The 27935-nt window shown below is 48.8% G+C and overlaps 9 protein-coding genes across 9 annotated transcripts; 5 read left to right on the plus strand and 4 right to left on the minus strand.

Annotated features, from left to right (window-relative positions):
* Positions 1 to 1333: 1333 nt before the first annotated feature.
* N7473_006426 (putative integral membrane protein) lies at positions 1334 to 2985 on the plus strand (the record flags this gene model as incomplete). The annotated part of the gene is made up of 8 exons (XM_057152366.1): positions 1334 to 1432; positions 1493 to 1628; positions 1682 to 1863; positions 1923 to 1959; positions 2018 to 2085; positions 2145 to 2527; positions 2588 to 2655; positions 2708 to 2985. The coding sequence occupies 8 exons, from the start codon at positions 1334 to 1336 to the stop codon at positions 2983 to 2985; spliced, it is 1251 nt and encodes a 416-aa protein (XP_057010171.1).
* A 1305-nt stretch (positions 2986 to 4290) lies between these two features.
* N7473_006427 (GMC family oxidoreductase) lies at positions 4291 to 6434 on the plus strand (the record flags this gene model as incomplete). The annotated part of the gene is made up of 3 exons (XM_057152367.1): positions 4291 to 4346; positions 4408 to 4818; positions 4892 to 6434. 3 exons carry the CDS (start codon positions 4291 to 4293, stop codon positions 6432 to 6434), a joined length of 2010 nt encoding a protein of 669 aa, XP_057010172.1.
* Positions 6435 to 7461: 1027 nt separating this feature from the next.
* On the plus strand, positions 7462 to 9577 carry N7473_006428 (uncharacterized protein; the record flags this gene model as incomplete). Its single annotated transcript, XM_057152368.1, has 10 exons — positions 7462 to 7656; positions 7729 to 7923; positions 7979 to 8073; positions 8143 to 8546; positions 8603 to 8728; positions 8782 to 8897; positions 8958 to 9044; positions 9101 to 9217; positions 9266 to 9350; positions 9414 to 9577. The coding sequence occupies 10 exons, from the start codon at positions 7462 to 7464 to the stop codon at positions 9575 to 9577; spliced, it is 1584 nt and encodes a 527-aa protein (XP_057010173.1).
* Positions 9578 to 9789: 212 nt separating this feature from the next.
* Positions 9790 to 11771, minus strand: N7473_006429 (MFS siderophore iron transporter; the record flags this gene model as incomplete). Its single annotated transcript, XM_057152369.1, has 4 exons — positions 9790 to 10721; positions 10773 to 11121; positions 11188 to 11458; positions 11527 to 11771. 4 exons carry the CDS (start codon positions 11769 to 11771, stop codon positions 9790 to 9792), a joined length of 1797 nt encoding a protein of 598 aa, XP_057010174.1.
* Positions 11772 to 14224: 2453 nt separating this feature from the next.
* Positions 14225 to 16103, minus strand: N7473_006430 (arylsulfotransferase family protein; the record flags this gene model as incomplete). The annotated part of the gene is made up of 2 exons (XM_057152370.1): positions 14225 to 15538; positions 15606 to 16103. The coding sequence occupies 2 exons, from the start codon at positions 16101 to 16103 to the stop codon at positions 14225 to 14227; spliced, it is 1812 nt and encodes a 603-aa protein (XP_057010175.1).
* A 3266-nt stretch (positions 16104 to 19369) lies between these two features.
* Positions 19370 to 21206, plus strand: N7473_006431 (uncharacterized protein; the record flags this gene model as incomplete). The annotated part of the gene is made up of 6 exons (XM_057152371.1): positions 19370 to 19471; positions 19524 to 19594; positions 19668 to 19781; positions 19840 to 19922; positions 19976 to 20395; positions 20446 to 21206. The coding sequence occupies 6 exons, from the start codon at positions 19370 to 19372 to the stop codon at positions 21204 to 21206; spliced, it is 1551 nt and encodes a 516-aa protein (XP_057010176.1).
* A 238-nt stretch (positions 21207 to 21444) lies between these two features.
* N7473_006432 (Zn(II)2Cys6 transcription factor) lies at positions 21445 to 23663 on the minus strand (the record flags this gene model as incomplete). The annotated part of the gene is made up of 2 exons (XM_057152372.1): positions 21445 to 21933; positions 21990 to 23663. The coding sequence occupies 2 exons, from the start codon at positions 23661 to 23663 to the stop codon at positions 21445 to 21447; spliced, it is 2163 nt and encodes a 720-aa protein (XP_057010177.1).
* Positions 23664 to 24351: 688 nt separating this feature from the next.
* On the plus strand, positions 24352 to 25335 carry N7473_006433 (uncharacterized protein; the record flags this gene model as incomplete). The annotated part of the gene is made up of 1 exon (XM_057152373.1): positions 24352 to 25335. The coding sequence occupies one exon, from the start codon at positions 24352 to 24354 to the stop codon at positions 25333 to 25335; it is 984 nt and encodes a 327-aa protein (XP_057010178.1).
* Positions 25336 to 25519: 184 nt separating this feature from the next.
* On the minus strand, positions 25520 to 27903 carry N7473_006434 (putative C6 transcription factor; the record flags this gene model as incomplete). Its single annotated transcript, XM_057152374.1, has 6 exons — positions 25520 to 26038; positions 26092 to 27002; positions 27055 to 27488; positions 27548 to 27603; positions 27657 to 27768; positions 27845 to 27903. 6 exons carry the CDS (start codon positions 27901 to 27903, stop codon positions 25520 to 25522), a joined length of 2091 nt encoding a protein of 696 aa, XP_057010179.1.
* Between the last annotated feature and the right edge of the window lie 32 nt (positions 27904 to 27935).

Genomic DNA, 27935 nt, shown 5'->3' on the forward strand with positions numbered 1-27935 from the left:
GTTAATTTCTTCCCCCTGAATGGCTACTCGGTACATAGCAGTCGATCACACGTGCAAATTACGCTATTTGGAAAATACACAAACATGAAAGCATTGTTGCGCTTGACTGTGCTGTATTATTGTGTTCTCTCTACAGACTCACTTCGCATATCAGAGGCCCCACCCAATCCTGGGAGCTGCACATAATGCTCCTTAGAGACAGCTGCTCGAGCACAAGCATTTTTCTTTGAGGTTGCGCGTCAACATACTCAAGTTGTTGCTAAAAACATGGAAACAGTTCTCACATTCGTTGGAGATATTATCCACGAGGGTTCTTCGGTAATTGCTTTCGAGCTGGATAAAGGCAGATTGAAGTAGATCATAGCTGGTTAGAGAAAGGTTCGGCATCCCCGCTTACTGCTTCGCCTAGTCTGGTGCGGTCGGAACCACACCGGCTGAATGACAGTGCCGATCAGGGTCAAGCATTGGATTTTAACGGGTTTTCTCCGACACGGGTTGAACAATTGCCTAAAGAAGGCGATCATTGCCTCGGAAAGGCAGGAGCCCGAGTTCGGCATTAAATTAGTGGGGATTGTTCGAGGAAATAAACTTTAACTGCACTTAGCATCGTTTCACGGCAATATTTGTTTGGTCTTTCCGGCTTTTGCTCCTTACTGAAATGACTTAGACCGCTTTGTTAGTAGTCCTGAAAGGCCTTAGACAGCGTGGGGCGAGATGTCAAAATCCTGAATGTAGATCAACTCATCCGCTCTTCGTTCTCAAATGGGGTCGCGTCTAGCCCTGTCGCCACTCCACATTGGTTTAGCATGCCAGCAACATCCTAAATAGTCTAGAATGATGTCCAGATGCTGGAGATACTCCATAGTGCCATTCGTATAGAATGCAGATCCCAATTCAGAAATCAGCCACTGTGTACAAGCAACTCGAACATAGGGGTTGCGCGATTGTTTTCCAGCCGGCGTCTATCTATTGCCCTGCATGTGTTACTGTAAGTCGAGTCTAGAATTTCACGAGTTTTTCGAAGCGTAGTGAAAATCCTAGACGATCTACAAAACGAGCCCCTAAATATTTTTTAGAGGCTCTCAGAGTTGGACTAAGACCCTAGGGCATGCATGAATGTTGATTTCCTAAAGGGAATTCGCCCACAGGGTGAAGTTAAGAGGACCATTACGCTAAGATCTTCATTAGCAATGCATGGCAAAAAATCAATCTTCTCAACTAGGAGGCTCCCCTGAACTTCGCAAGGAATCAAACATCTACCCCGACAAATTTCTGGCCAGTACATCCCCCGACCATCTTCCTTGCGAATGCATGCAATTCAGACAAGTTCGCGATGCAGGTGCTCAAGATAGCAGTTCTGGTGGTGTTCCTGTTCACCGCTACCGTGAAAGCTGGCGCAGAGCAGCTAGCCTCCATTTTGCCTTCCTGTGCGGTAGGTAGTATGATCTTTCCTGTTGCCCGCTAGGATACCGAACCAGCTAACAATATGAAGCTTGAGTGCATGGTGTCTACCATGGCACAAACGTCCTGTGCAGCTACAGATCAGAAATGTCTGTGTACAGATGCCAAGTATACTGATGCACTTGAGAAGTGTGTACTTGTCAGTTGCACAATTCGTCAATCTTTGAGTATGGTCACTTAACAAGCTGTTTTTCCAGTCGTTCCCGCTAATATATCAAAGCTACGAAAAATGTCACAACATCGGCCTGTGGAGCCCCGATACGAGACCGAACTAAGGTCGTTTCTTATGCTGGAGTCGCGGGTGGTATAGTAGCTCTGATTGCCTACATTCTCAGAATGGTGGCTCGTTTCAAGTGCTCTGGAACATTTGGAATGGATGATTGGACAATGACATTGACAATGGTACTATCCGCGCAGCTTGTTAATCTAACATAGATTACTCTTGGCTAATGCATTGATAGTGTCTCGTCATTCCGCTCAGCGTACTCTCGGTTGTCTGTACGTATCTCTATTTGCAACTCGAGATAAGTATCGACCGACTAACTGTCCATTCTAGTGGCTGATACCGGCTTGGGAAGAGATTTGTGGACGCTTCCACTGGACAATATTACCCACATTCTTTATGTAAGTAGAAACGACTCGGCTAATAAAATAATCCAATTTGACCTGACCACTTGTTCCAGATCTACTTTTGGGATGAGCTGATATACCTGAGCATCCTACCTCTCACCAAGATCTCGATTCTTTGCTTCTATCTTCGTATCTTTCCAGAGCGCCGCTTTCGAATCGTGACTTACTTTGTCATTGGACTGAATGTGTGTTACCTGATTGTCTTCGTCTTGATCTCAGTGTTCCAATGTCGACCACTTCCTGGAGCATGGCTTCATTGGGATGGCGAGGGTGATTATAAGTGCAATAACATCAACGCACAGGGCTGGGCGTCTGCCATAATCAACATGGCCCTTGACATAATTGTCATGGCTCTTCCATTACGACAGCTCTACAATCTCAATCTGTCCGCGAGGAAGAAGGCTTATGTAATGTGCATGTTCGGACTGGGTATCTTGTGCGTGCCATTTTTGCCATGTCGACCGACCACGAAGCGCTCGCTAATTTTAATGTTTAGCGTGACACTTGTCAGTATTCTACGCTTGAACTCACTTATTCACTTTGCCTCCACGGAAAACTTGACATGTGAGCTTCATTTTTGCTTTGTTAATCCCGTATACTGACAATTGCTCGGAAGGGGACTACGTGACTATCGGCTACTGGAGTACGATTGAATGCGACGTCGGGGTTATATGTGCCTGCCTGCCCGCGATCAGATCTTTGTTACGCCAGGCTGCCCCTGGAATGTTTGGTGACACTGAGCAAACCAAGTCATATGGGATGAACTCTCATTCTCGTGGAAACTCTCGATTGGAATCCTCGATCTACGTGCAAGGCAAAGGAGAAAATCGACAGTTTTACCCACTGAACGATATAGAGACTTCTAGTGAAGCTCGTTTACACCACCGGACCTAACCGATGAGCGGATTTGGTTAGGCTTCGAGTCGAAGGATATTTCTCCTCATCAACAGCCCTCCTCTCTGTCCAAGCTGCTCATGTCTATTCCCCTCCTTCTTTACTTCGATGAACGTTTTTTGAACCGGTCGCAGGTTTTTTTTTCTTTCTAAAATTTTTGACTACAGTGCCCCCTAGAGTGCCTCTAGCTGAATCATCAAGGCAGTCATAGTTAGTTATAGATAGCTATCTGTTTGAAGAGTTTAGTCGCATTTACCAGAAAGATTACATGGAAAGTTATACATAGGGTGTTCTTCAGTGAAGGTGAAACCATTGGCTGGTGCAAAGATGAAGACCGATGAGAAAAAGCCAGAGCATGCATACCAACCATAGAGAGTTTCACGCGATTAGGAAGCCCGTGTACCCCCTTCTCGGCCTTCCAAGAACAGTCGTCCCTAGTGAAATCATCTCGGATCAATGACCAATGGCTACGGATTTCCTCGGATAACTTGAAGGCCGTGGGTCAGATTCAATGCGATGGTCCCTAATTACCCCAACTGAGTGACAGGTGTGGCATCGCCTAGCCTGACCCATAGACCCATATTGTCCTAGTGATAAGCTCCACCGACTCCATAAACGGTCAAAGTCCTGCTAGCGGCACATGCCTTTGTGCAGCAGATAATTACGGATCCTGGACAGGATTAGGCCCACCTTTAGACCAAGGGCGTTAATCCCACATGTCAATCATGGAGCAAGACATGCCTAAAGAGGACTGAAGTCCATCAGTAAATTGGTGGCGTCGGGTGCCGTGTGATCGACATGGCGGAGAGGCTAAAGAGGTATGCTAGTATAGCCATACGAGTTCCTGCTTCGAGTCAAACCTTCAAACATACACACTGTTGATTGGATAATCTGTGCCATAGTAAGGGGTAGCATCGTCGAATCCCATTTTTACAGCTAACTGTTATGTTTAAACCCGAATCAATATTATGCGGAGCTGGCCATCTGCTCGACCCCTTTGATGGACTTCGTAGTCTCTTCCCCAACTCGGACTAGGGAGGGACTCAAGGAAGAGAAACGTTAAACGACAGCCCAAGTTTAAATAAGCTATCATAGAAAGAGCAAGTGCACGCCGATCAACTTGCCATATTACCGAAAAACAGACATAGCAAACCTGTGTGGGTTAATGTTATTAAAGGTATTCAGGGTCTAGCTTGGTCCTTATAAGAGAGCTCTCATAGAAGGGGTTTAAAATTTGTTTTAACCTTGCTTGAAACTCCATTTTCACATTTCCCTCCACGCCCGTTTTGGCGTTCCTCATACACCATGCGCGTAGCAGTGGCTTTTGGGCTACTTGCTGCCCTTCCAAGTGTTATGGCTTCGTGAGTTCCCCGAAGGCCTTTGGATTTAAGCCTGGATCAATATAACTGACATCCAATATAGCAGTCATAACCCATATCACCATCATGAAACGCATAGGCGCTCTCCAAACGGGGATTACGATTATGTTGTTGTAGGCTCAGGGCCTGGAGGTGGTCCTTTGGCTGCCAGATTGGCTATCGTAGGATACAGTGTCTTGCTTCTAGATGCGGGTGATGATCAAGGCAATGCCACCACGCAACAGGTCCCTGCTCTACAGCTCCAGTCAACTGAATATGAGCCTATGAAGTGGGACTATTTTGTAAACCACTACTCAAACTTGACACGACAAGAGGAAGACTCCAAAATGACCTACCGGACTCCCTACGGTGACCTCCACGTTGGAAAGAATGCACCTGCAGGCTCTGAGCCCCTGGGTATTCTATATCCTCGGGCAGGTACCTTGGGTGGATGCTCTGCGCACAACGCCATGATGTGAGTTTAAACATGACAAATGATCCTTTGCGCATACCCGTACCACATCACATCCTAACCAGCCTATTAATAGCACCATTTACCCGTATGAAAATGACTGGGAGCATTTGGCCAGTCTCACCGGCAATACATCTTGGTCTGCCGCAAACATGCGTCAATACTTCAAACGACTGGAGCGCAACCGATATCTGCCAAGCAGCCTTGTCGGTCACGGTTTTGACGGATGGCTCACAACTAGTCTGACAGACTTGCGTCTTGTCATTGAGGACCAGAAGCTTCTGTCCTTGATTCTAGCAGGTGCAACTGCTGCAGGACAAAGTTTGCTGGGAAAATTGGTCACAACAGTCACTGGTTTGGCAGGAGTTCTGTTGCGTGACCTCAATAATCCTCTACCATCGCGTGACTATGATGAAGGCCCGTACCAAGTCCCTCTTGCTGTAGACGTTCCCGAATACAAGCGAACGGGTCCCCGGGACTTTGTGCTCAAGACAGCAAATGCGGTCAACTCAGATGGCTCTCGCAAATATCATCTTGACATACAGTTGAACACATTGGTGACAAAGGTCCTTTTTGATACCACTGGAAGAAAGCCTCGGGCTACAGGAGTTATGTACCTTCGCGGCCAAAGTCTTTATCGCGCGGACCCTCGGGCCTCCCAAACATCATCGTCTTCCGGCACACCAGGTAGCGTGAACGCAGCTCGTGAGGTCATTCTGTCGGCAGGCTCTTTCAATACCCCGCAACTGCTCAAGCTTAGTGGGATTGGGCCACGAGAAGAACTGTCTCAATTCGGAATTCAAACCTTGGTTGATTTGTCTGGAGTGGGATCCAATCTTCAGGATCGGTATGAGACAGGTCTCGTTGGCAAGTCGCCCACCGACTTTGTCCTCACCTCAAAGTGCACCTTTCTATACTCCCTTCCAGACCCATGTCTGGATCAATGGGAGAATGACCCCCTATTCAAAGGCACATATACTACCAATGGTATCGCCATCGCCATCATTCGCAAGTCTTCTGTTGCCGAGGACGAGCCTGATCTTCTGATCTCGGGAGCGCCTGCCAACTTTCCCGGTTATTACCCGAACTACTCTTATGAGGGTCTCAAGGACGCTCAGCATTGGACTTGGATCACTCTGAAGTCTCGTAGCCGCAATAATGCTGGCACAGTTAAACTTCGATCCACCGATCCTCGAGATATGCCTGTCATCAACTTCAATTCCTTCGACTCGGGCGTCACTACGAATAATGCCGACGAGAAGGACTTGCAGGCTATTTACGAGGCCATGGAATTTTCCCGCACTATCTTTGAGGACCTCGTCCCTCTTGATGGGGCCTTTAAAGAAGTCTGGCCAGGGCCCAATGTGACCACCGAGTCAGAAATGAAGGATTTCATCAAAAGGGAGGCCTGGGGACACCATGCATGCTGCACCGCTCCCATTGGAGAAGATGGCGATCCACAAGCTGTTCTGGATTCCGACTTCCGTGTTCGTGGCGTTGACGGCCTTCGTGTTGTCGACGCCTCAGTCTTTCCTAAGATCCCTGGTTATTACATTGCCCTACCGATTTATATGATCAGTGAAAAGGCCGCAGAGGTCATCATTGCTGATGCAAAATAATTGTCTGAATCACTTTGACCTGCCACTCCGTCTTTAATGTGAACCTTTTAATAATACATTTCCAAAAAGTTGTCAACTTATCATTCGTGCAAATGTCCTCGTTATCACCAACGTCAAAATCCTTGGACCGTATTGTGATTCCTCTCCCTTTCCCTCTCCTTCCCCACCCACCCCCGCCTCTCACGATCATTCAATGCTCAACTTTATGTTTTCTTATCTCATGTCCTAGCTAGCAACCAGCTTGAGCTTTGACTACCTATTGTTGGGACTAACTCCTTTCGGTTAGCTCCGCCCTGTGGGGTTTTAGGCTCTCTCGGCCGATTTCCGACACTCTTCCTTTATCAACTACCCAATACACTACATTAGTGCATTGCTCTGTTCTCTGTTCCTCACTACGATAGCGGTTCCTCACCTATCCTGCCACCACCATGGACACACCGACAACAGAATTTTTGGCCCACAAATAGCTGGAGTCTTGTGGAAATCACATTGATATCCCCTAAGACCAACCAAAGGAGTAGAGTGACAGAAAACAAAGAATAGCAGAAAATTGGCGGGGCCACTCTAGGGCTGCCATTTAAGCAAACAACCTCATGATTCAGGGATGCGGGGCTGCTGCGTCTATCTCCACCGGAAACGACATTCTCACGCTGCATGTCGTAGCTCGAGCCATTTCTTGTCGCCCGCAACTTAAGGTATAATTCGTGGATCCTATGACGCCATTGACACAAGTTATTCTTCCTGAGAGGAATTCTTTACCTTTCGGATATTTTAATCTGGTACTTAAAATATACATCCATGAGCAATATTCTCGGACCATTTTTGAGGGAACCGGGTATTTCGCCGATCCGAAACATGTATGTATGTATGTCGGCATTCGTGAGGGGATGAACATAAAGCCGAAGTCCAGAAATTTCCTTATCGCCTAAAGTCAACTTGTTGTCTGATTAGAACTAAAAGAATCTAGTAAAAAGTGACGTGATTCCGGAGAGCAATTGAGTGATGTCTTGTGTTGGAACTACTTAAGATGAATTCAAATCCGTATTCAAGATCACGGAACGCATCAATCATGTCAGAGGACGCAGAGGCTCATCGCTCTCAAGAGAGTCTGGTTAAGCCAATCAATACATGGAAAGGCTATGTTTGGGATACCTGGGAGTTACCGAGAGACCAACGTTGGCTTTTGTTCAAGCTAGATGCCTTCGTTCTTACTTTCGCATCGGTAGGATATATCTACCCTCATCAGAAATTTGACCGAGTGCCAGTCCGATTTTCTGACTTTCTCTTATTCCAGATAGGATACTTTCTGAAGAACCTCGACCTTAACAATGTGAACAACGCTTATCTTAGTGGTATGGAGGAGGACTTGGAGATGTACGGCAATCAGTTGGTCACAAGTACTTCCATATTTACCGTGGGATATGTCATCGGCCAAATTCCCTGCAATCTACTCCTGACCCGCGTTTCGCCCAGATGGGTGATCCCCTCGGTAAGTACTACTTGTCAACTTACCCTGTGACGTGTTAAACTGACTGTCATTACAGCTTGAGGTAGGCTGGGGTATAGCTGTCATTTGCATGTCCAGTGTGAAGTCCTACAATGCCCTTTACGCGCTTCGCTTCCTTGTCGGCATTTTTGAGTGAGTACTGAATCCTCACCCGACTTTAGATTAATAAAACCAGTGAATCTTGGCTAACGATCCTTCCAGGTCTGGATTTTATCCTGGAATTCACTATATGCTTGGTTCATGGTACACACCACGAGAAATTGGCAAGCGATCCATGATCTTCTGGCTTGCTGGCTCAATTGGCCAACTATTCAGCGGCTTCTTGCAGGCCGCAGCATATACTAATTTAGACGGCGTCCAAGGCCGTGCAGGCTGGCGATGGCTCTTCATTATCGATGGAATCATCACGTTGCCACTTGCAGTGGCTGGCTATCTATTCTTCCCAAATCTCCCGCAAGGCGGAAAAAGACCTGGTGGACGACTGAAGCAGAGCATCAACTTTCTGTCAGACGGATGCAGGAGATCGGCCGAGCTGGCAAAGAGCCATGGACTAAGGCGAAGGCTAAAAGAATTTTTTCAAGCTGGCATACCTATCTTCTACGTATGTTCTCACCATATCCTCCTCCCGCTGGATCTCGCTCTCTCTAATGGGTCATCGTAGCTTTGCTCTACATTGTGTGGAATAATGGCTGGCCACAGGTCGGCATGGGATATTGGCTGAAAAGCTTTAATAAAAAACCCGCCCCACTCCCAGGGACGTCATTTTCAATCCCACAAATCAACAATCGTAGGTCGGATCAAATATACACATGCGGAAAATGAGCCTAACACATAACTTAGTGCCACTTGTTACTACTGGTATCTTCATTGTCATGGCGTTCATATGGGGCTGGCTTTCGGACGGTCCTTGCCGCGGCGCACGGTGGCCTTTTGTGTATGCTGGGGCTGTCATAACGGTAACCACTGCTGCACTATCACACATCAGATTGTTGCTGACTGTTTCAATCTCTCGTTAGATTGTATTCTGCGCTCTTTTGCGGCAGATGCCGTTATACAGCAATATAGAGGGTCGCAAGATTGTTTATTGGCTCAGCAACATTGGGGTGAGTTCCACTGTCCCACACCATTCAAAAGATGTCACTCGACTGACTTCATATAGCTCGGAGCCGGTCCTCTTATTCTTAGTTGGACTAATGAAATATGCTCTGATGACACGGAGAAAAGAGCTCTGATAGTTGCAATGGCTAATGACCTTGCATATGTGGTGCAAGCAGTGGTAGGTCATGCTTTCCCGCAAATATTGAATTCTAGTTAACTCGAGAAGGCTCCAAATTTCGTGTGGAAAACTACAGACTTTCCAGCTGCGAAGAAAGGGTATCTATGGTGCATTGTTCTACACGTCCTGTCGAGTAAGTCCCGGTCTAATCCATATGCTTTTCATGCTATGATTTGAGACTAACCAACCTCTTTAGTCGCCGTTACTGCTGCGATTCAATTTGGATTATGGTGGGACAAAAAGCAAAAGACTGTGGTGGAAACCAACAGTTCAACATCAAATTTAACGCCATCAGAGGATGGAAGCGTGAAGGACAGGAAAGCGGCGCTCGCTGTGGTGACTCCAGCTACTATAGAGTAGAATATTCGTATGCGTGAAGTGTGTGGGCATTATTATTATTATCGAGCAATCAATATTGATATGTGGTGAGCGACGAAGTATCAAAAGATACATCATATAATTATACAGCAAGTTTTGGAAGTATTTTCCTTTCATCTCACCGGGCAGTGTCACAGGGTAGTAGGATGATGACTCGCTCGGAGGCTAACACTTAATCATTTTTTTCCCTTCCTTTAGAAGACAATACCCTTGACCTGGGGTACCTTCTTTAGGTCAATATTTCTGATCATCATAGTCCAAACAAAGGCCAGAACCATGATACCAGTACCAACAGCAAGCATCCTGGTCTGGGCATAACCATAAGCACGCTGAATGGCGAGTCTGGTAGGAGTTCCAACAGCGTAGCTCAACTGGGTATCAAGATCCTCGTAAATCATCTCAAAGTTATCCATGGCAGATTCCGGAAGGTACATCCGCAGAGCATTCGGATAAGTGTTCTGCCAGATCGCGCTGGAGATGGTCGCTCCCATGGTATCACCGACAGTACCAACGACGTTGAGCAGAGCAAGCACGGAAGCAACGTGTTGATGGTCAACCGCGGCCAAGATGGCAAGTTGTTCAACAATGATGAACACACTACCACCAATAGAGATAAAGATCTGGCACATGACAAGGTAGCCGACGGACTGGTTGGGACGACGGAAGTAAATCATCAAGCCCTGGGCGAAGATATAGAGCGGAACCGCAACCCATAGAAGCCACTTGAAACGGCCAGTCTTTCGGATGAGGACACCAACAATCAAAAGCAAGACGCCGGACACAACGTCAAAGGTGTTGCCAACGTATCCTGCTTCAGCTACAGTCAGATCATTGACCACCTGGAGAAAAGAGGTGAAGTAGTTGTCCCAGCAGTAATAGCAGAGCTGATAAGTCGCGTCGAGCAGGCAAGCACCAATGACCGTTCTGTTATACAAGAATCCGTATTGAAGCAGAGGCTTGGGAGCAATCCAAGTCTCCCAAATGATGAAGACGAAGAGCAAAACGAAGCCAACCACAATCATGGCAATGATGTATGGGGTCTCCCAGCTGCTTGGAGCGCTGCCGGCAATATCGAAGGGGAGGAAGAACAGGACGAGACCGGCGGAGAAGAGAAAAACACCCATAGCTATTCATAGTCAGTACCTACAACTATTTTATGGGACGATCTCTGACTTACCATCAAACTTGACGATGTAGAACCAGATGCTCTGCAAGATTGTCCGTCCACTGCTTGCCTTGATCACATGGCCTTCCTTCTCAGCTTTCCGGATGTTGTACTTCAAAATGCAGTATAAAGGGCTGGCAACAAGAGGGAAGATGATAGCAAAGATTCCGAACGGCCAGCGCAAGCCGATACCGTTATCACCCAGGGCATCATCAGCTGCCTTTGAGCCAGCGAAGGCAGTGATGATGTAGGGGGAGGATGTAAAGGCGTAAGCCAGACCTCGACTCTTCAGCATGGACGCATCGGCCGTGATAACGTCGACGCAGTAAGTCAGACCACCGAATCCGAGCGAGTAGAAGACCTAGTGATTGTGTCAGCCCACAATTAATTCCACCTTTATCTGGAGTCCGGTGCACAGGAGCCTTACATATGCGGCACAGAAAGTAGCAAGGTTATTGCAGGCAGCCATCATGATCAGGCCCACAGTGGCGCAAACAGTCATGAAAAGGAAGCCCTCTGCACGACCCCAGACGTCCATCATTCTTCCAAGGGGAACATAACAGGCGGCGGTAATTGCATCGGCGACAATGTAGATTGTGTTCAACAGAGAGTGAGATTCCCATTGACTGGTAAGGTAGGGGATCAAGCTGTAGAGGATCGAGCTTTGGAACGCATTGGTGAAGTAGAGCAACCAGATACTACAATAGGAAAATTGGTTAGCTGAATGTCCCGTTCAGTGTGGATGAAAATCACGGAAGAATCGTACTTCAGGAAGACTGCAATCAATGCGCCTTTGGACCAGCTTTTGGTCATAGCTTCAATATCATGAACACCACGGTGCAACTCTTCCTCCGGTGTCTCGACCGGCTGGTCCGCACTGACGGCACCATTGTTCTCAGCAGCAACACCATCAGAAGGGATTTCGCGCTTTCTGTCCTCATTTGTGGTCACATCGACCTGGGAGACTGAGTCCTCAGTCGCCTGACGACGAAAGACATTTCGGAACCCCATTTTTTGAGACCTCGGACAGAGAAAACAGTGGATGAACTGAAATGGTCAAAGCACCTGGGGGAAATCATTGTCCTTATACCGCATAGATCAAGCTTACCATCACTAATCCGTTAGTACCCATCGATGTACTGATGTACTGATTGATAACTCGTAAAATTGGCTAGCGGGGGCCACTAGCAGCACAACGGATAGCGCCACGCAAGCCGAGAACCGGAGAGCAGCTCGATCGCGCATCGTCATTACTTGGTTGCTGAAACGAAACAGGAAATTTAATCGATGGTCTCGGTCACCGGTGGTACCAGTGGGGGTTCTTTTGCAGCAGGTACACGATTTGCCTGTGCTCAGAGGTCATCCAAGCACTGGACCCCATTGAAGTAACTTAGTGTGGACAAGAGCTGTGGATTTTTGCATCCCTCCCAACGACGAATAGCTCCTTGGCAGCATGTCTACACGACGACCGACGACTCGACCGGGCTGGTTGCCTGCATTGGAACCTGAGTCCCGAGTTGACGGGGATCTCTGCTCGCATCACCAGACTTGAAAACCCTTCTACGCGATGGGGCCTGGTCCGGGAGATGGTGCATCGTACGAACCAAGTGCCATGGGGTCCCATAAGAAAATAGATCATGTATGTAACAACAAGAAACTGTATGCGCTCACTGTGGGCCTTTGGAAGCTCGGGTAATCTGAGAAGCAGGTAGCGAGAATGTGGTGACGGGTCCCGCCCGATTGATGTCCGAAATCCCCCACTTATCTGATCCTAACATTGCCGACCTAATCAAAGGACCGATGAAGAAACCACGCTACTACCGTAGGTTGACTTGATACTGTAGAAATACGAGTCCGGGTGATGATCACTCCCACGCAAAGAATCAAGCCGTGCCAAGGAGATCCATGTGAAATATGCCGTGCAAGTCGCGGCAAGAGCGCATGGCTTATCCCACTCCCATGCCTTGGTATTGCTTGGTATGTGCTTGTAGTGTGGGTCCAAGACAGCATCGAAGGAGAGCGACCATTTCGTATCCGAAAACCTCCGCTGAAATTCGGATTGGCGTTTTACTGGTACTTTGCTCCGATTGGGGGTCCCATAATGACTGATTTTATTTCAGCTCGGTGCCGTTTCGGGGCTGATCCATGGTCAAAAAAGGATCTGATAACTTTCTTCGTTATTCGCGGCTTTTTGCTAAGGGTGGCCCATCTACGGCGACACTTTTTTCTTCTCACTTTTGATTTTGAACCGTTAGACTAGATCTGGGCACACGTGGGAAGTGCAGTGCGCATGAGCGAGATGGCGGAGCTTGCTTCTGCCGAAGTAACAGCCAGATTAATAGCCAGATTAAATCGGTCATAGCGAAGTAACCTCGTTAAAGAAGGTGTGCATCTTGAGGCGACAAGACTGGTGATTGGTTCTTTCTGAGGACTAATCAATCCCAATTTCTCCGTCCGACATAACAACACCTGGGAGAATTCTTCCAGCTGTGGGTGAAACGGATCTGATTAGATTACTTGTCGGTCTGGTTCCTTATTGGTGTGGAGTCGCGTTTGGTGGCGTTCGCGTCCCACACCGATCAGTGTTTTTTTTTTCTCGCTAGAGAGAATCTGTTTCTTCCGTAATACCCGAACGAGTTCAGTTTGCTGGTGTGTTGGTGCGATAATAATGTTAGTTAGTGCTCTTGGGCTGCGGTGGTCATAGTTTGGTCAAGGTCGGGGCCTGGTGGTGAGTTTTGGTGCTGTATGGAGTACACAAGGTACACAAGCACGATTAGTTGGTTCGGAACGAAGTGGACCGCTTCAGCGAACAAACGGGAAATTGGGCGCCAAGCTGATCGCAGAAAATGCCGCTAAGTTGTAGTGTGTTACATTCTCTTCCCCTCGCTTCGACGCGAGCTTGAGCACGAAATGCGCCGGTAAGGCGAGCGTGGGCATCGTCAGACAGTTATGATTTGCGACAGCAATAATAGATAGCACCAGGAAGGGCAACGCTATCAGTACTGTAGCTAGGTCACTGCTTTTCGAATTCACCAAATACTTAAAGGCACCAAGCCGATCTCGGGTTATCAGATCGAGGAACAAGGGGCCCTGCATGCTTTTCTGCCTCGGGGTACAGAACTAGTGCGGTCTAGAAGGGGTCTTCGTTCTTGAGGCGTTCAATGATTTTCCCTTCTAGCTGCCTCTTATGCCGGGTTGTGATTATCTATTCCTCATTGCTTAACATCATTTTTGCAGAAAACTATTCAAAAGCCCGATCTTCTAACACTCGAAAGCGTCAAAGACCTATTTTCACAAGCCACGATCGTAGGAGACACTGATAAGAATACAGGATGATGTTGGTCTAGGCAGCCAAAAAAAATAAAAATAAAAAATAAAAACCTCTCAAGAATGTAAAGAAGAGAACACATGCAGCTGCGAACAAAATGCAATGGCTTGGGTATCAAGGACGCCGGCGTCCAACGCTAAATCGGCAGACGATCAATCTCAACATCATTCTCATCTTCTTCCTTATGCGTGACCAATCGGTACGGCCCATTCCCATCGGACTCGCGGCGTCGTAATTGACGATTCACAGCACAATACAAGCCACACACGACACAGACCGAGGCGAAAATCGCAATCACGATCACGCCCCAGTGGACTGTCAGGAAGTTTCCTCTTGATGAGGAGGTATCGCGTTTCAGAATTTCTGTTGCACCGATGATATCCCCATCGACGTTGATGGCATGGACTCGGAAGAAGGAGGTAATTTCAGGCGGCAATGGGATCTCGGTCTCAAAGCCGATGCGATCAACTTGATCGACTGCGATAAATGTCATATTCTCAAGCCCTGCGCCATCCCAGGCTTCAAGTCGCCAAGATTCGACCTCGGTTGCACCGTTCCAGCTCACAAAGACGCTATCACCGGCAACAGCTGCGTCGGGCAGGGTATCCGGTGTACCAACCCAACTACCCTTGGTAACGCGGTATGAAACGATCCGGCCGAAGGAGAAATACGCCGATGCGCCATAGTGAACGTCGCATAGGACGTCTCCCTCTTGGGAAAATTCGGTGTATGCAGCACTGTGACCCCAACCGACAAGTACATTGCCTGTGTCGAGAACCTGTAGATTTCCCTGAGAGGTCGCCATCAATTCTTGGGGGTGATCGTAGCTTGTCACCAATGTCGCTTGTCGAGCGGGGATGTCTAGTTCAATCAGGGCGCCGTAGCTGATTTTCTGCAGGTCGTAGTCTCCATTGGCAGCATTGTTGAATAATGTTATCCGGTTGGGGCCACGCCAGCGGGCATCATGCTGCCACTCGAATCCAGTAACCACACCGTTCGATTCATCGGAGAACTCGTTGTCCTTTCCGCCCAAAGTCCAAAGTACCCCGCCAGTGAATCCGTCAATACAAGTGACGGAGTGGGTATGCCGTCCAGATACCAGGTAGCGACCTTGGTCATCCTTATCGACACTGTTCATATGGAAATAGTCATATCCCATTGTTCGTTCATAGCCCCGGTCGTTGAGTGGCTCGTAGCTGCTGTTTGGCGGGAAGAATTGGGTTGAGCGCCATTCAAAGAGGAGCTCTCCTGTCGAAATGTCAATTTCTTGGAAGACACCCTCGTAAAGCCATCCAAGCTCTGGGCCGCCAACAGATGTCAAATCTGCTGGGATAGGGTCGTAAATCGTGATAAGGGCCGTATCGTTTGCGGTGATATGAAAGTCATGAAGATCGCCATCCATGGCGCCAATGGGAGAAACAATGTACTTGGTAGTGTATGTAGAGTCCAGCTGCCACGATTGTCACACGTTAGCTGCTTGTAAACTTTCCGTATCAGATGCCTCTTTCGGATCCTACCATGTACCATGAGCCACGGCCATGTCCATCTTCTTCGTCACCTTGCCAGAATGTCACGTAGTCCTGGCCTTTGTATCGTTGAACTTTGCAGTCCTGCGTGGTACCCCAGTTGTAATTCATCCACACTAGCTCACCGCGAGCATCCAATATCATAGGTCCCGGGTGTGCCACCGAGTCGCCTCGAGGCGCGAGAAATGTGTATCGTGGATCACATTTTGCACCGGCTGGGGATATCTCAACAATTGGAGATTCCTCATCGAAGGATATGTAGCTCTGCGATGGTCCGAACCCATATATTCCAAGATCGTACCAGCTCAATTCAGAACGGAACCGAAATCTCTCTAGCTGGGGTACCGCAAAGACGTAGAATAGAACACAGGCACCAATAGTGGCAATGAAAGTAGATATTAAGCGGCAGCGACCGAGAACGTTCGGCCGGTCTCTGCTGCCAGGCCAGAAGCACAGGCGCGAGGAGGCGGAAGAAGTCCGCAAGGACATTGGCGCATTGCGGTCCAAACGAGGGGTGAAGAGCTCTAGGGACGAAGTAGCGCAGCAATCGTCCGAGAGAAGAGCATTAGAAGAAGAGCGGGCGATGAGGATGGTGACCTCCCTAGGGTTATATGACCTTCTCTCGTCTTTCTAGCGTCAACGTCCCACTAACCACCACGAAAGACTCCATGACAAGCCCTTCCCCGCAAGGAAACATGTTCTTAGCTCAAAATAGCGTGGACACTCCTCTGGACGCGCGTGCTAATCGTTCATCTAGAGGTTTTCCATATAAAACTCCTATCTGCCAAGATGAGGGTGGATCTCTCGCGCCTCCGGGATTGCGTATGGAACCAACCAACGGGAAAGACGATTAGTCGGCGGGCGCGTTATTCGACTTTGAAATTGTTCCTGGCTGGAGCGCTCAACGAACACCCACACAAATTAGGGCCAGTGAGGTCGATCAGTCGGAAAAGTGTGGATTTCAGTTTCTCGAAGCCCCTCTACCAAGCCCCAAGAACGCAGCGCCACGAGCCCGCGCGTCCTTCGTCGCAGCAACGACATGTGGCGCACGAAAAGGTCGTAGTGGGCTATTTTGGACCCCTGGATCCAATCAGATCTAGATAACGTCAATGTGCTCATTTGACGGCTCATCAGTCACCTAGCTGCCGTGTATCCGATTATCTGTGAATTGACAGGAGTGGTTCGAGGAAGCGCCATTCCCGCTGGCAGATCTGTGTTCGCTGATGCAATCGAGATATGAGATGCGCATCCTTAAGTTTGTTTGATTTTGTCGTTGGTACAGAGCACGAGTATGACTACTAAATGGAAGCGTTGGACCCCGAAAGTGACCCTGAAGAAGAGCGGAGCTTTGTCAGTACTGACTCCTCCACGAGTCCGCCCCTCTCCCCTCTCTTGGTGTGGTGGGCCTTTACCCAGAAAGGGAGACGGTACGAGCGGAGCGAGAACGAACTGGAGGCCGCGAAACCTCTTCCACTTTAGGGAATACTTTCGGCCGATGACTGTTACGTAGCACTTCTTTCCACCGCGCAATTAATTACTATCACTTTTTCACAGAGCATATTTCATTCGCTAGTACGGAGTACAAGAAGGCTAACGTGCGCTCGCGCGCAACTCTCGGTCTAGAAAGCCTGATTAGGTTACTCCCGAGCGAGCCCAGGTTTGGTGATTGACTCGCGTCAGTGCACTGACCATCGCGACCGACCTCCCGTCCTAGTCAACGATTGTAGGCCACTTGGTGGCATCAGGAATGTTCTTGGCAGTCTCCAGGGCTGTTGACAACCAGAACTAATGTCTGCCACGTATTAAGTAGTACTTGCAAATGACAGTATTGTATGGACTGAATTCGGAAATTAACTCATCAGTCACACCTAGGTAAGGACCATGAAATCATCCTACTTGCTTTAGGTACGCTCGGGCGGAGCGGTTCATGGAATATATATATTGAAAAGGACCCCTTCATCTTCCAAGTCGTTCCAGAACTTGAACTACCTTACATACATCCCCGCACGGGTGATATTCATGAGCAACAAAGTCTTCTGGATTAGACGATATATCTCAAAAAAAGGAATGAATTGTAGAGGTTCAGATTATCACCTATTTACGACCCTCAGGCCTTCCTGTTGCACTCTTCCAATCTATAGTACTTCTGGAGCCCAGGATGATTTTTCCGGTCGCAGCTGCCGGATTTTGCCAAGCAGTCAGATGCTGCATCAGAGAACTTAAGAAAGTCACGGGACTGGGTTTTGGAAGGGGGTTCAAGTTCCCTTTGATGGAAAAGAAGAGAGCCAATAAGATGGATGGCAGGTCCAAAATGATTCAGGCTCAAAGCCCTTGAAATGTGATTAACCGTATTCAAGATCCTCAGCAGCCCTATGTTCATATTTAAATTGTATCTGTGAGAGAGAGAGAGAAGAGTGACAAGGGCATGATACCGTAGTGGAGACATAGATCGTCAGACCATGCATAAAAAGAGGGAGAACTCCATATCACGAAGGCATTCCTGAGCCTGCTCAAAAAAGACCACCCGAAAGCAGCACTCTTGTGTAAGCTTTCGAATAACACAGAGCCTGGTATCGAGGCCTTAGAGTAAGAGCAGGGAGGGCTAAGGCTCCTGCCCTATACACACTTATCTGTCTCCCTTCTCTTCCACTTCTCTCCTTCTTCTATACCTACCACTCATTAATTAACATTTTCTCTGTGTTTCTCCTTCTAGCTCCCTATATATGGTTAGCCATCGACCTGGTTTCTTAAACTTGATTACTGATTACCCCTTTATTAGAACCAAAACCCAGGAACATGTCACTGATGCTATCTTCTCAGTAGCTTCATGGGCCGATGGCTCCGTCACTAGGCTCTCTGGATAAAAAATGATTAACAGTTAGAACGATATTTCTCACTGGTATGTCTCCGTACATAGGACCATTGCAGTGGTTAGCCTCAAAAATGAGTTCAATAGCCCCAACCAAGTAGACCCGCAGGCCCTTGGGCGAGGCCTCATCCCCGGAAATAATAACCATGAGCTCCCACTCTCTGCCTCTCTGTCTCTAAATCTCGCTGGATCCTGTTTCAAACGTTCTTTTGCATGAGACAAGTGGCTGACGGTAGGCCCCGCTGTTCCAAGATTTCCCAAGATCAATGGTTTCTCCACTGAGTGCGACCGTGAGGCCCAAACACGGGCGAATCCTTGTCGATCACACCATGTCGCGACCATGTTCGCTCCGAGGATGCTTGAAGAGGGGGTTACATGAGCGAATAATCCTGGTCTGTGGGCTGCGTTCACCCGTCCCACGGCCGGAGTTAAGACGCAAAGGTTCAGAAGTTTGATAAGGTCATTTGTCTTCTCGCTCATGGAGGGTGTTGTGCGGGCGGACGGTCCAGTTAAATGCGCCCCCGGCGAGGATCGTGTGCAGGTAAGAAGCTTAAGGATGCAACCAAACAGCTCAACACCAGCCTCCATGGGGAAGGTTACCATCAGAGGCCCTAATGGGCAACAATAATGGAAACTTTGAGATGTGTCGTGGCGCTGGCGCTAACGGGAGAGCAGCCCTTCTTTTTCGACGGGCGCATTCTGATCAGCTTCGATGTCTCCACTATGGTCAAGTAGGTCGCGAATCGATGATTGGCGCTCGGCGTGGTCGTGCAAGAACGCCCCTTAACACCGGTCTTCCCAGCTCAGATCTCTAAATTCTTCTTGTCTCTGCTTACTTCGAGCTTTTGGCCTGAAGTGTGTTTGTATATGCAAACAACTGCAGACTATGGCGGGCGGAAAGGAGGATTTGGCCCATGAGGTCGGCCTGGATGCGAATTCCCAGGATGACCGAGATATGGAGCGTTTAGGGAAAGCTCAACAGTTTAAGGTCAGTCACGCATAGTGAGTGCGGGATGGCGGATTTGGCTGACCCGCCACAGCGAAACTTCCGTTTTTATTCAATTCTGGGATTTACGACGACGTTGATGGCCTCGTGGGAGTCGATTCTTCTGTAAGCCAAGATGATTGTCTCGGTTGCAATCGCACTCGCGCTATGATATTAACACGAAATGCTTCCGCCACAGCACGAGTACCTATGGCCTGATTGACGGTGGCCGAGCTGGCATGGTTTATGTTTATCTCGCGTCGTTTGTGGGATTTTTCGCATCTGTCATTTCCATGGCTGAGATCTCCTCAATGTAAGCCTTTGATCGCGTGTTTTTCGACTTCGAGCTGGATTAACAAATTCATACTTAGCGCCCCAACCTCCGGAGGTCAATATCACTGGGTCAGCGAATTCGCAGCTCCGCGATGGCAACGATTTTTGAGCTATCTGACTGGTAGGAAAGCTATTTCCCATTTGCAATCGCACATCGTTTCTGATATTTTCAAGGGTGGCTGTCGGTTCTGGGATGGCAAGCAGCTTTCGCTAGTATTTGCTTCCTCTGTGGGACCCTGATCCAAGGCCTCCTCGTCTTCAACTACTCGGGCACTACGGGATATATCTATGGCTATGAGCGCTGGCACGGAACTCTACTGACTATGGCGATTGCTGCTGTCGGGACGTTGGTCAACACCTATGGCGCCAAGTTTCTGCCTCCCCTGGAGGGCATCATTCTGGGCCTCCACATTTTCGGATTCGTCGCCGTTCTGGTGCCAATGTGGGTGATGTCGCCTGGCCAGGCCCCGTCATCTGAAGTATGGACCGTGTTTGGCAACGAGGGTGGCTGGCCGAGCATTGGCCTGGCGTGTCTAGTAGGACAGCTTACCCCCATCTTCTCATGGACTGGGCCCGATGCTGCAACTCATATGGGTAAGGAGCAATCATCGATTTAAAGTACATGTGATGCTGACTTTCTACAGCCGAGGAGGTTCAAAATGCAGCTCTTGTCGTTCCTTGGTGCATGGTATCTACTGCCTTGATCAATGGCGGCCTGGGATTCGTTATGCTTGTTACTCTTCTGTACAATATGGGTGACATAGCCGATGTTCTCAGCCCTGCGAGCGGCTTTTCGTTCATCCCAGCAGTCCACCATGCCACAGGCTCCGTCGCCGCCACCAACGGCGTGGCCGCGATTATCCTAGTCATGGAAGTCTGCAGTGCGATCGGTATCCTAGCGACAGCTTCTCGCCAGACCTTTGCCTTTGCTCGTGATAGCGCCCTTCCTTTCTCTCGAGCCCTTGCCCACGTCAACCGTCGTACTAAAATCCCTGTCACCTCGGTCCTTGTTTCGACTATTATCACTCTGCTACTGAGCTTGATCAACATTGGCTCCACTGCCGCTTTCAACGCGATTGCCTCGGTTATGATTGCTGCATTGTTCACCACGTATATTTTGTCGATCGGCGCATTCATTCGAGCTCGATTCCAGCCAGGCGGAATCCCACCTGCTCGGTTCTCGCTGGGATGGCTGGGATTGCCTATCAACGTTTTCTCCGTGGCGTATCTCTGTTTTGCTATCATTTTTACCTTCTTCCCGACTGCCGCAAACCCAACACCCGTGGACATGAATTGGTCCATCCTTGTCTTTGGAGTAGTGGTGATTTTCGCTGTTATACAGTACCTTGCCCACGGTCGCCTTGTCTATCAGGCCCCAGTGACGCAAGTCCGGAAGACGGAATGAAAACAGACACAATTACAATGAGGAGTCTAGCGGCTTCCTCGATCTTTGTTCAAACTCAAGTCCATGAGGACAGTATATACCGACCACTTTGTTTGACGGGCAGGCCTCTTATGTCATTTAATTACTACGTTCGATACCCCCCTCCTTACCAGCACTGAAATTGAGAAGGTGCATGCTCATAAGAATGAGACCTTTATGAATTATACTCGCCGCGATATCATTAGGTGGAATCATGTCTCTAGTTGAGATAATTTGTTGCCAAACTGAGAATATCATCCAGACCCTCCGCATAATCAACGCCCAACGGCATCATGAGATCAACGCTGGGCATGATTCCCGAGACATCATTCGACATGTCAGGCCAACGAGTATGCCCCGTAGTTCTTGTGAGAGAGGATCCACTCAGAGTTGTTCGGCAGTGCCCGGTGACACTTGCCCGATCTTGTCGATAAAATGTTTGGATGATGGCTGCAATGTCAAGGCCACTTTCTTTGGGCATCGTGCCATGTAGAAGCGGTGGCTCTCGCAGTTCACCCATGGTTCTCCTCTCCAGAGGGCCCCTTTGTTGAGCTTCAAGCATTGCCCGGAGAAGCGATATACCTCGCCGTGCAATCATATCGGTCTCACAATGTGATAAAATCTCAATCCCGTCTTCGATGAGCTGCCGGTGCTCAGAAGCCTGACGATCTGGTCGAGGCTGATGGAACATGTCTAGACACAGTATGATCTTCGAGTTGTTAGCCGAGATTGTTGTCACGATGAAGATGCACATTGATAGCTTACACTTGCAGTGACACTGAACGCTTGATGAATCCATAACATAGGCCCACCATTACGCGTCGCCTCTTTTTGTTCCTTGATGATCGTTCTGGATGCAGCCACACAGGTTTTCCGGGTGAACTCGAACATTGGATTCACGAAGCTCAGACTCAAAAATTTCCGATGAATCATTATAACCTTATGAGAAGAGCTGATGGCTAAACTTCGTCGAGCCCATGTTACGTAGCATGGCCACGATGGATCCAGTGGGACATTTTGTAAATAGTACGGCAAGTGTTGAGTAGCCAGTGTGCGTAATCTGCGATCATATTTGAGAACCTCTTCGTAGCGGGTGTAGAGGGTATTGCAAGAGGTAATATCGTCTTGAAGATCCGGCATTAAAGCGGCGATCTTGTATTTTAGGCGTGACAAGCCCGTTACAGTAGGATGGTCTTCTGAAAGCTTGTTCATGTCATCATCGCAATTTGAGGGCCTTTCGGTGGTAAAGCATGACCGGTGGATCAAGTAGCTTTCGGTAAATGGAATGGAGAACCAGTCCTGTATGCAAAGCTGACACCATACGCGGCGACCGATTTCCCTTTTCACCGGGCCAATTGACTGTGAATTCTCGTCATCCCCAAGTTGATGCAGTCCGAGCCCCTGGGCGATCCGCACGGCCGATGCCAACAGCACGGAGAATCCGTTGGAATGGCCAAGCATGTGGGCTGAGATGGTGAGACTGGCTATGGCTTCGACAGAGTATATTGAGTGATTGGCCATATAGTCGGCCTGGTGTAAACATGTTATTGACGCCTTCAGCCACCGCTTCGACAAGGTATCTCTCTCAGTGTCACGGAAACCCCATGCCTGGGCAGTCGACCGAGGCGCACAAGCCATCGATCCCGTCAGGACAGCGAAGAGAAAGGAGATCCACTGCAAATTGATTCCACGGCCATCCACCTTTCCATCTCCCTTGTCATAAAATTCATCTAGCTCCTGCAGGAAGGTAGCTGCATGGAACGCTCCATGGTACCAGAGTAGGCACTCGCAGTGGTATTTGGCTAGTTGATAGACTTTTTGTCTTGGAGGGAGTAGTGCCTGGCAAAGAGCAGCAGCCGGAGGCCCTGGCATGTGCATATCCTCCCATTCATTATCGTCGGGAACATCACCAGGGGAGTGATCCAGATTGTTTCGCCTGACAATCTCGTCCTGGTAGGTGGGATCTTTGCGGCGGCCCCAGGCCAGGAATTCTAGTATTGTCGCAGCATCTTCCACCTCATTCGGGCTTGTTGCTGATTCACTATGCGCAGAGCTCTGAAGGGGAACAGTCAACCGCTCCACTGTTATGGATTCGGCCGGGGAGAAAGAGTCATCGTGTATTTCAGTATCCAGCGCCGAAGTACGCGGCCGAAGTAGTGATTCTCTTGCCTCACTCAGCGCGGCCTCAAGCTGTGCAACTCTGCTCTGAAGTAATTCAATAGTCCTTGAAGCATCCACACTCGGCCGGGCCTGAAACTCTTGCTCACTTCGTCCTTCGGATTGAGAAACGCTCGGGTTCGGCGAGTCCCGCTCGCGCGGCCGTGTGCATCGTGACCCCTTTCTGGTGCAATTACGACATGGGAGGATCTTGTCGCACTTCACTTTGCGTCGTGTACACTCGACACACGCCAGACGTTTTCGCTGTATGCCGCTACTCATCTTGTCATTGATTTTGATGGAGTAAAGTAGTTTGGAGAACGGAAGCTATCGATCTGATTGTCTTATCTGCAGCCACGGAGGTTGGTTACCAGCCGATTTTACCGCGATTACCCAGCAGATTGGTGAGTTTCTTATCTTTACGCTGCTCTATTTACTTACCAGCCTCAGTAAAAGATTACAATGCCGAATAGAGTCTCATTCACAATTACTATAGACAGTTTAACCATACACGGTAAATATTTTGATATCTATCTCCGGTCGCTGTATCACGGAAGGGTTAAAATAATGAATGCTCTTCATGGTTAAATCGTCCACGGGCGCGGGCTTGGACACCCGATCTCCCCTTCCCCTCTACGAAGTAAAAGAAAAGAATTCCCTGCTCAGATCCTTGCAACAGTGTTTTCTTGACCAGGAGGTAGACATGTACGCAATAAATTCGACGTGAAACATCTTTGACGGCCCATGAGCTTTCGGACGACACCGACTGTGACCTGAGGGAGATGCAGAGCTCGGCCGCCTCCCTCGGCCGAGGCTGGAGATAAGTGAAACTTGGGGCGCTCCGAAAGAACACAGCAACAACATTATATATATGTTTTGCACCAGTCTCGATATTTCCGAAACGAAAGAGTTTAAGCCACATTGATCACGTTGAACTCACCTGGTCTCCATCGCCATAAAGACAAGCACGATGGCTCAAACTCAATATGTCGAGCGCCCTATCCCCCAAATCTCCCTCGCCGATTTCGAGAATCGTATCGACAACATCACGGCGGAATTGATTGATGCGGCCGAGAATGTGGGATTTTTCACACTGGTCGATCATGGGATTTCCAAGGAAGATATCGAGTCTGTTTTCTTGACATCAAAGAGCTTTTTCGACCTACCCGATGACGCCAAAGCGACCGTACCATGGAATTCCAACAACGTCGGCTGGGAGAAGAACTCACAAATCCGACCATCAACCGGCAAACCAGACAGCAAAGAGTCCTATCAACTTCAGTTCGGAGACAATATGAAGGGGTTATGGGTTGAAGACGAGCATCTCCCCGGCTTTCAAACCACTGCGCTCTCATTCATGCATCGCGTGCAAGGGATATCGGAATGTCTAATGCGGTGTTTCGCTCGGGGCCTGGGATTTCCGGACAACTTCTTCATCAAGTGTCACGATGTATCGCGATCGGACTCTCAAACCACCATGCGGTTACTTCATTACTTTGCGCTGCCGGAGGAAGCCGATGGGAAGGAGTATCATCGCGCAGGGGCACATGCGGATTGGGACTTTCTGACTCTACTGTTTCAGAAAGAAGGGCAGAGTGGGCTGGAGATTTGTCCCGGTCGGGAATCCGTTACCGAGTTCGGCATTGGAGACAAGTGGACCAAGGTGGAGGCGAAGACAGGGGAGATCGTTTGTAACATCGGGGACTTGCTCATGTCGTGGTCGGATGATCGGTTCAAGTCGACTTTCCACCGGGTTAAGGCGCCGTGTGAGCCTGGGGATTATTTTGGCGACCGATACAGCATTGCGTACTTCAACCAGCCCTGCAAGGACGCGTTGATCCAAGGGCCGTTGAAAAAGTACCCAATGGTGACCGGCGCCCAGTTTACCGAGAGCGCGATGAAGAGGAACTTTGCTGCGTTGCAGGAGAAGCTGAAAATGGTCGCGGCGGCATAGATTGGTAGAGGATGGGGAGTTTTCGCGTGAGGGACATCTGAGCACTCGTTGTTAGGGCAGTGCTTGGGTCGAAGCTAGGTGTTGTAGCCTTAGAATCTTCAAGCTCCTGAAGATTGAGTGGTTATCATTTGTGGACCTGAAACGCTCGTCAAGTGCGAAATAGAGATGAATGAATATAATACTCTTATAAGTTTCCAAAATCCCACCAAGTGGAAAATCCGTCGACATTGCCCATGGTGGACTCTGACTCGGGATAACCAAGATTATCCATATCAATGAATTGTGGAGGCTCAGTCCAGAGCCATGGGGTATTGGCCATCAGACTGTCGGCGGGTGCAACGAGTTTCTCTCCCATTGTTGTACTTGCCGGGGATGCAGGTGCCGTAGCAACGCGTGGTGGTAGAGTAGGTGGTAGATGGGCGGCGGATCCTCCATCAGCAGTATTGACAGTGATGTCTGGGGACATTGCGACGATAATCTCAAGAGTGGATGACGAATTTTCCACTTCCTCTGGAAAGACGGCAGGGCTGAGTGAAGGGTGCAACAAGCCAGCAGCCGATGTTTCTTGTGACGTTGGGGTGCAGTTTATTTGCAGAAGATCCCACATCAGGGGAATACTGAGATGGATCTTTGATGGCTCCCAATCAAAGTCCACCTTTTCTGAGCCGGATGCGATGCGAGTCATTTTGTCTAGTGTGTGGTTCTGGGACTGTTAGTATCGAAATTGCTCGTCTGCTCACTGGCAAATTGACATACCAATTTTTCACAGGCGGGGGAGAAAGATACAAAGCTCTTCAAAAACTTTCTGCATTTTGCAAAGTCTGTTTTTGATTTGTACTTCAATCTTGGATCTTTGGCACAACAATAGTAAAGATGCACCGTGGCGGCAATTGCGGCTGCGTGGCCAAAAAATGGATCGATTAGTCGCATCTTCTTTTCAGACACCATGTCGATAAGTCGAACAACCCAAGTAGCATGCAGGAGGACCAGCTCAGACGATCTCCTCCAGAAGGTGTTTGGGATCGTCAAGTTGTGGTTGTATTGAGATGCCACAATGTAGAGGAAGGGATGATTGAGGACTGTCAAGATGGAGTGATAGGTGAATTGCAACTTGAGCCACGGGGTCCAATATTCCCGATTAATCCTGAGCTCCTCTGCTCTTCGCTCGTAAAACTTAACCGAGTCATATCGATGGCAAGGTGAAAGCTTGTTCTCAAGCTCGGTTAGGTCCGAGAGTATCATCGCGTACATCGAGTCATGCCTCCAGGGCTCTTTCAAGCGGCTTTGAGCGCAATCAAAAACGTATGATCTCACCCTGCTCCAGACCCACCCAAAATGTAGCGCCAAATTCCATATGCCAAGGTCCGCGGAGCTCGTGCATCCAAGGTCATCATTTGGTAATGGTGGAGGGCTTGTGTCTAGGTTCTTGAGCCCCCGTTCGTCACTCGTTGAAACGTAAAAGGACCGTAGAACATCCCCCGGCACGCCGAGAATGTCGTTGATCTGGCCATATACCTGCTCAAGGCATTGAAGACTCCAGAAGAGTCTTTTCTTACGTTCAGCAGACGGACATTCAATGCCGTAAGAAGAGTGAAGGTCCAACATTGCAGAGCGACAAAGCTGGAGGGCTAGACCCAGGTGAAACCGCCCAAGGTGATTATTTCCATCTAACAGATGTTTAGCTTCTCGTATTAGGCCTGATAAAGAATTGCCACATACCGAGAAAAGAAGAGAATGAAAGCAAACAGAGACTCTCTATCGTTTCAAGCTCCACAGTGCCATTGGCAATCCGGAGCATGACAAGTGTCCGAGCGCTATCACCGTAATGTTGCAGCTCATTGCGCTCTTGCGAGAATCGTGAAGTGAGTGTAAGAATGCTGCAGACCAGCTCTTCTGAGATGTAGCTAGTGTCCTTGACTTCTTCGCGATCAAAACACCAAATTGGCTGTCTGTGGCAGTATTGAAAATAAAGATCTACTGCCTGTGAGATCCTCGAAGACGGGTTTATCTTCGAGTCTTCAAATCCCATTCCAAGGAGAAATGGATCATTGAGAGAGGGCCCAAAATCGGTTGACGATGGACAGGAGGGTGCCGAGTGCGCAGTGTCGGCGGATTCATTGTTTCCACCATGATTCTGGTCTTGAGGAAGCGATCTGAAGAAAGTGTCAGAGTTTTGTAGAAGCCAAGTATTTATGAATGAAGTGATAGGTACCTGCCACCGTTCAAGATAAGATTGACCTTCTCCTCCAGGTAAGCCAGTCTGTCAGCCTAGTGAATAGTCAGTATCTTATTCATTTGTAGACTCGGGATTACGGTCATACAGAAGGGCCACTGCGAGAGCCTCTTGGCACGGCTGTGTACAGACATTGCTGGTTCAGGCGAACACAGCTTGAACATGCCGGCTTCTCAGCGGGACAACGAGTCTTCTTCCTCCTATGTGGTGTCAGAATCACGAATGCGGCAAAATGACGAGGGCTACAATGCCACCAACGAGAAAAAAAACACTTACCTGCAATTCAGACAGGCCTCGTGCGAACGCAATCTTCCCCGAGTGCCTTCACGTGGCATTATATGACGAGCACGACTCGGAGAACTCTGAA

This window comes from Penicillium subrubescens (genome assembly GCF_028828155.1).
Source record: "Penicillium subrubescens strain IBT 31985 chromosome Unknown utg000004l_segment0_segment0, whole genome shotgun sequence".
Lineage (NCBI taxonomy): Eukaryota > Fungi > Ascomycota > Eurotiomycetes > Eurotiales > Aspergillaceae > Penicillium > Penicillium subrubescens.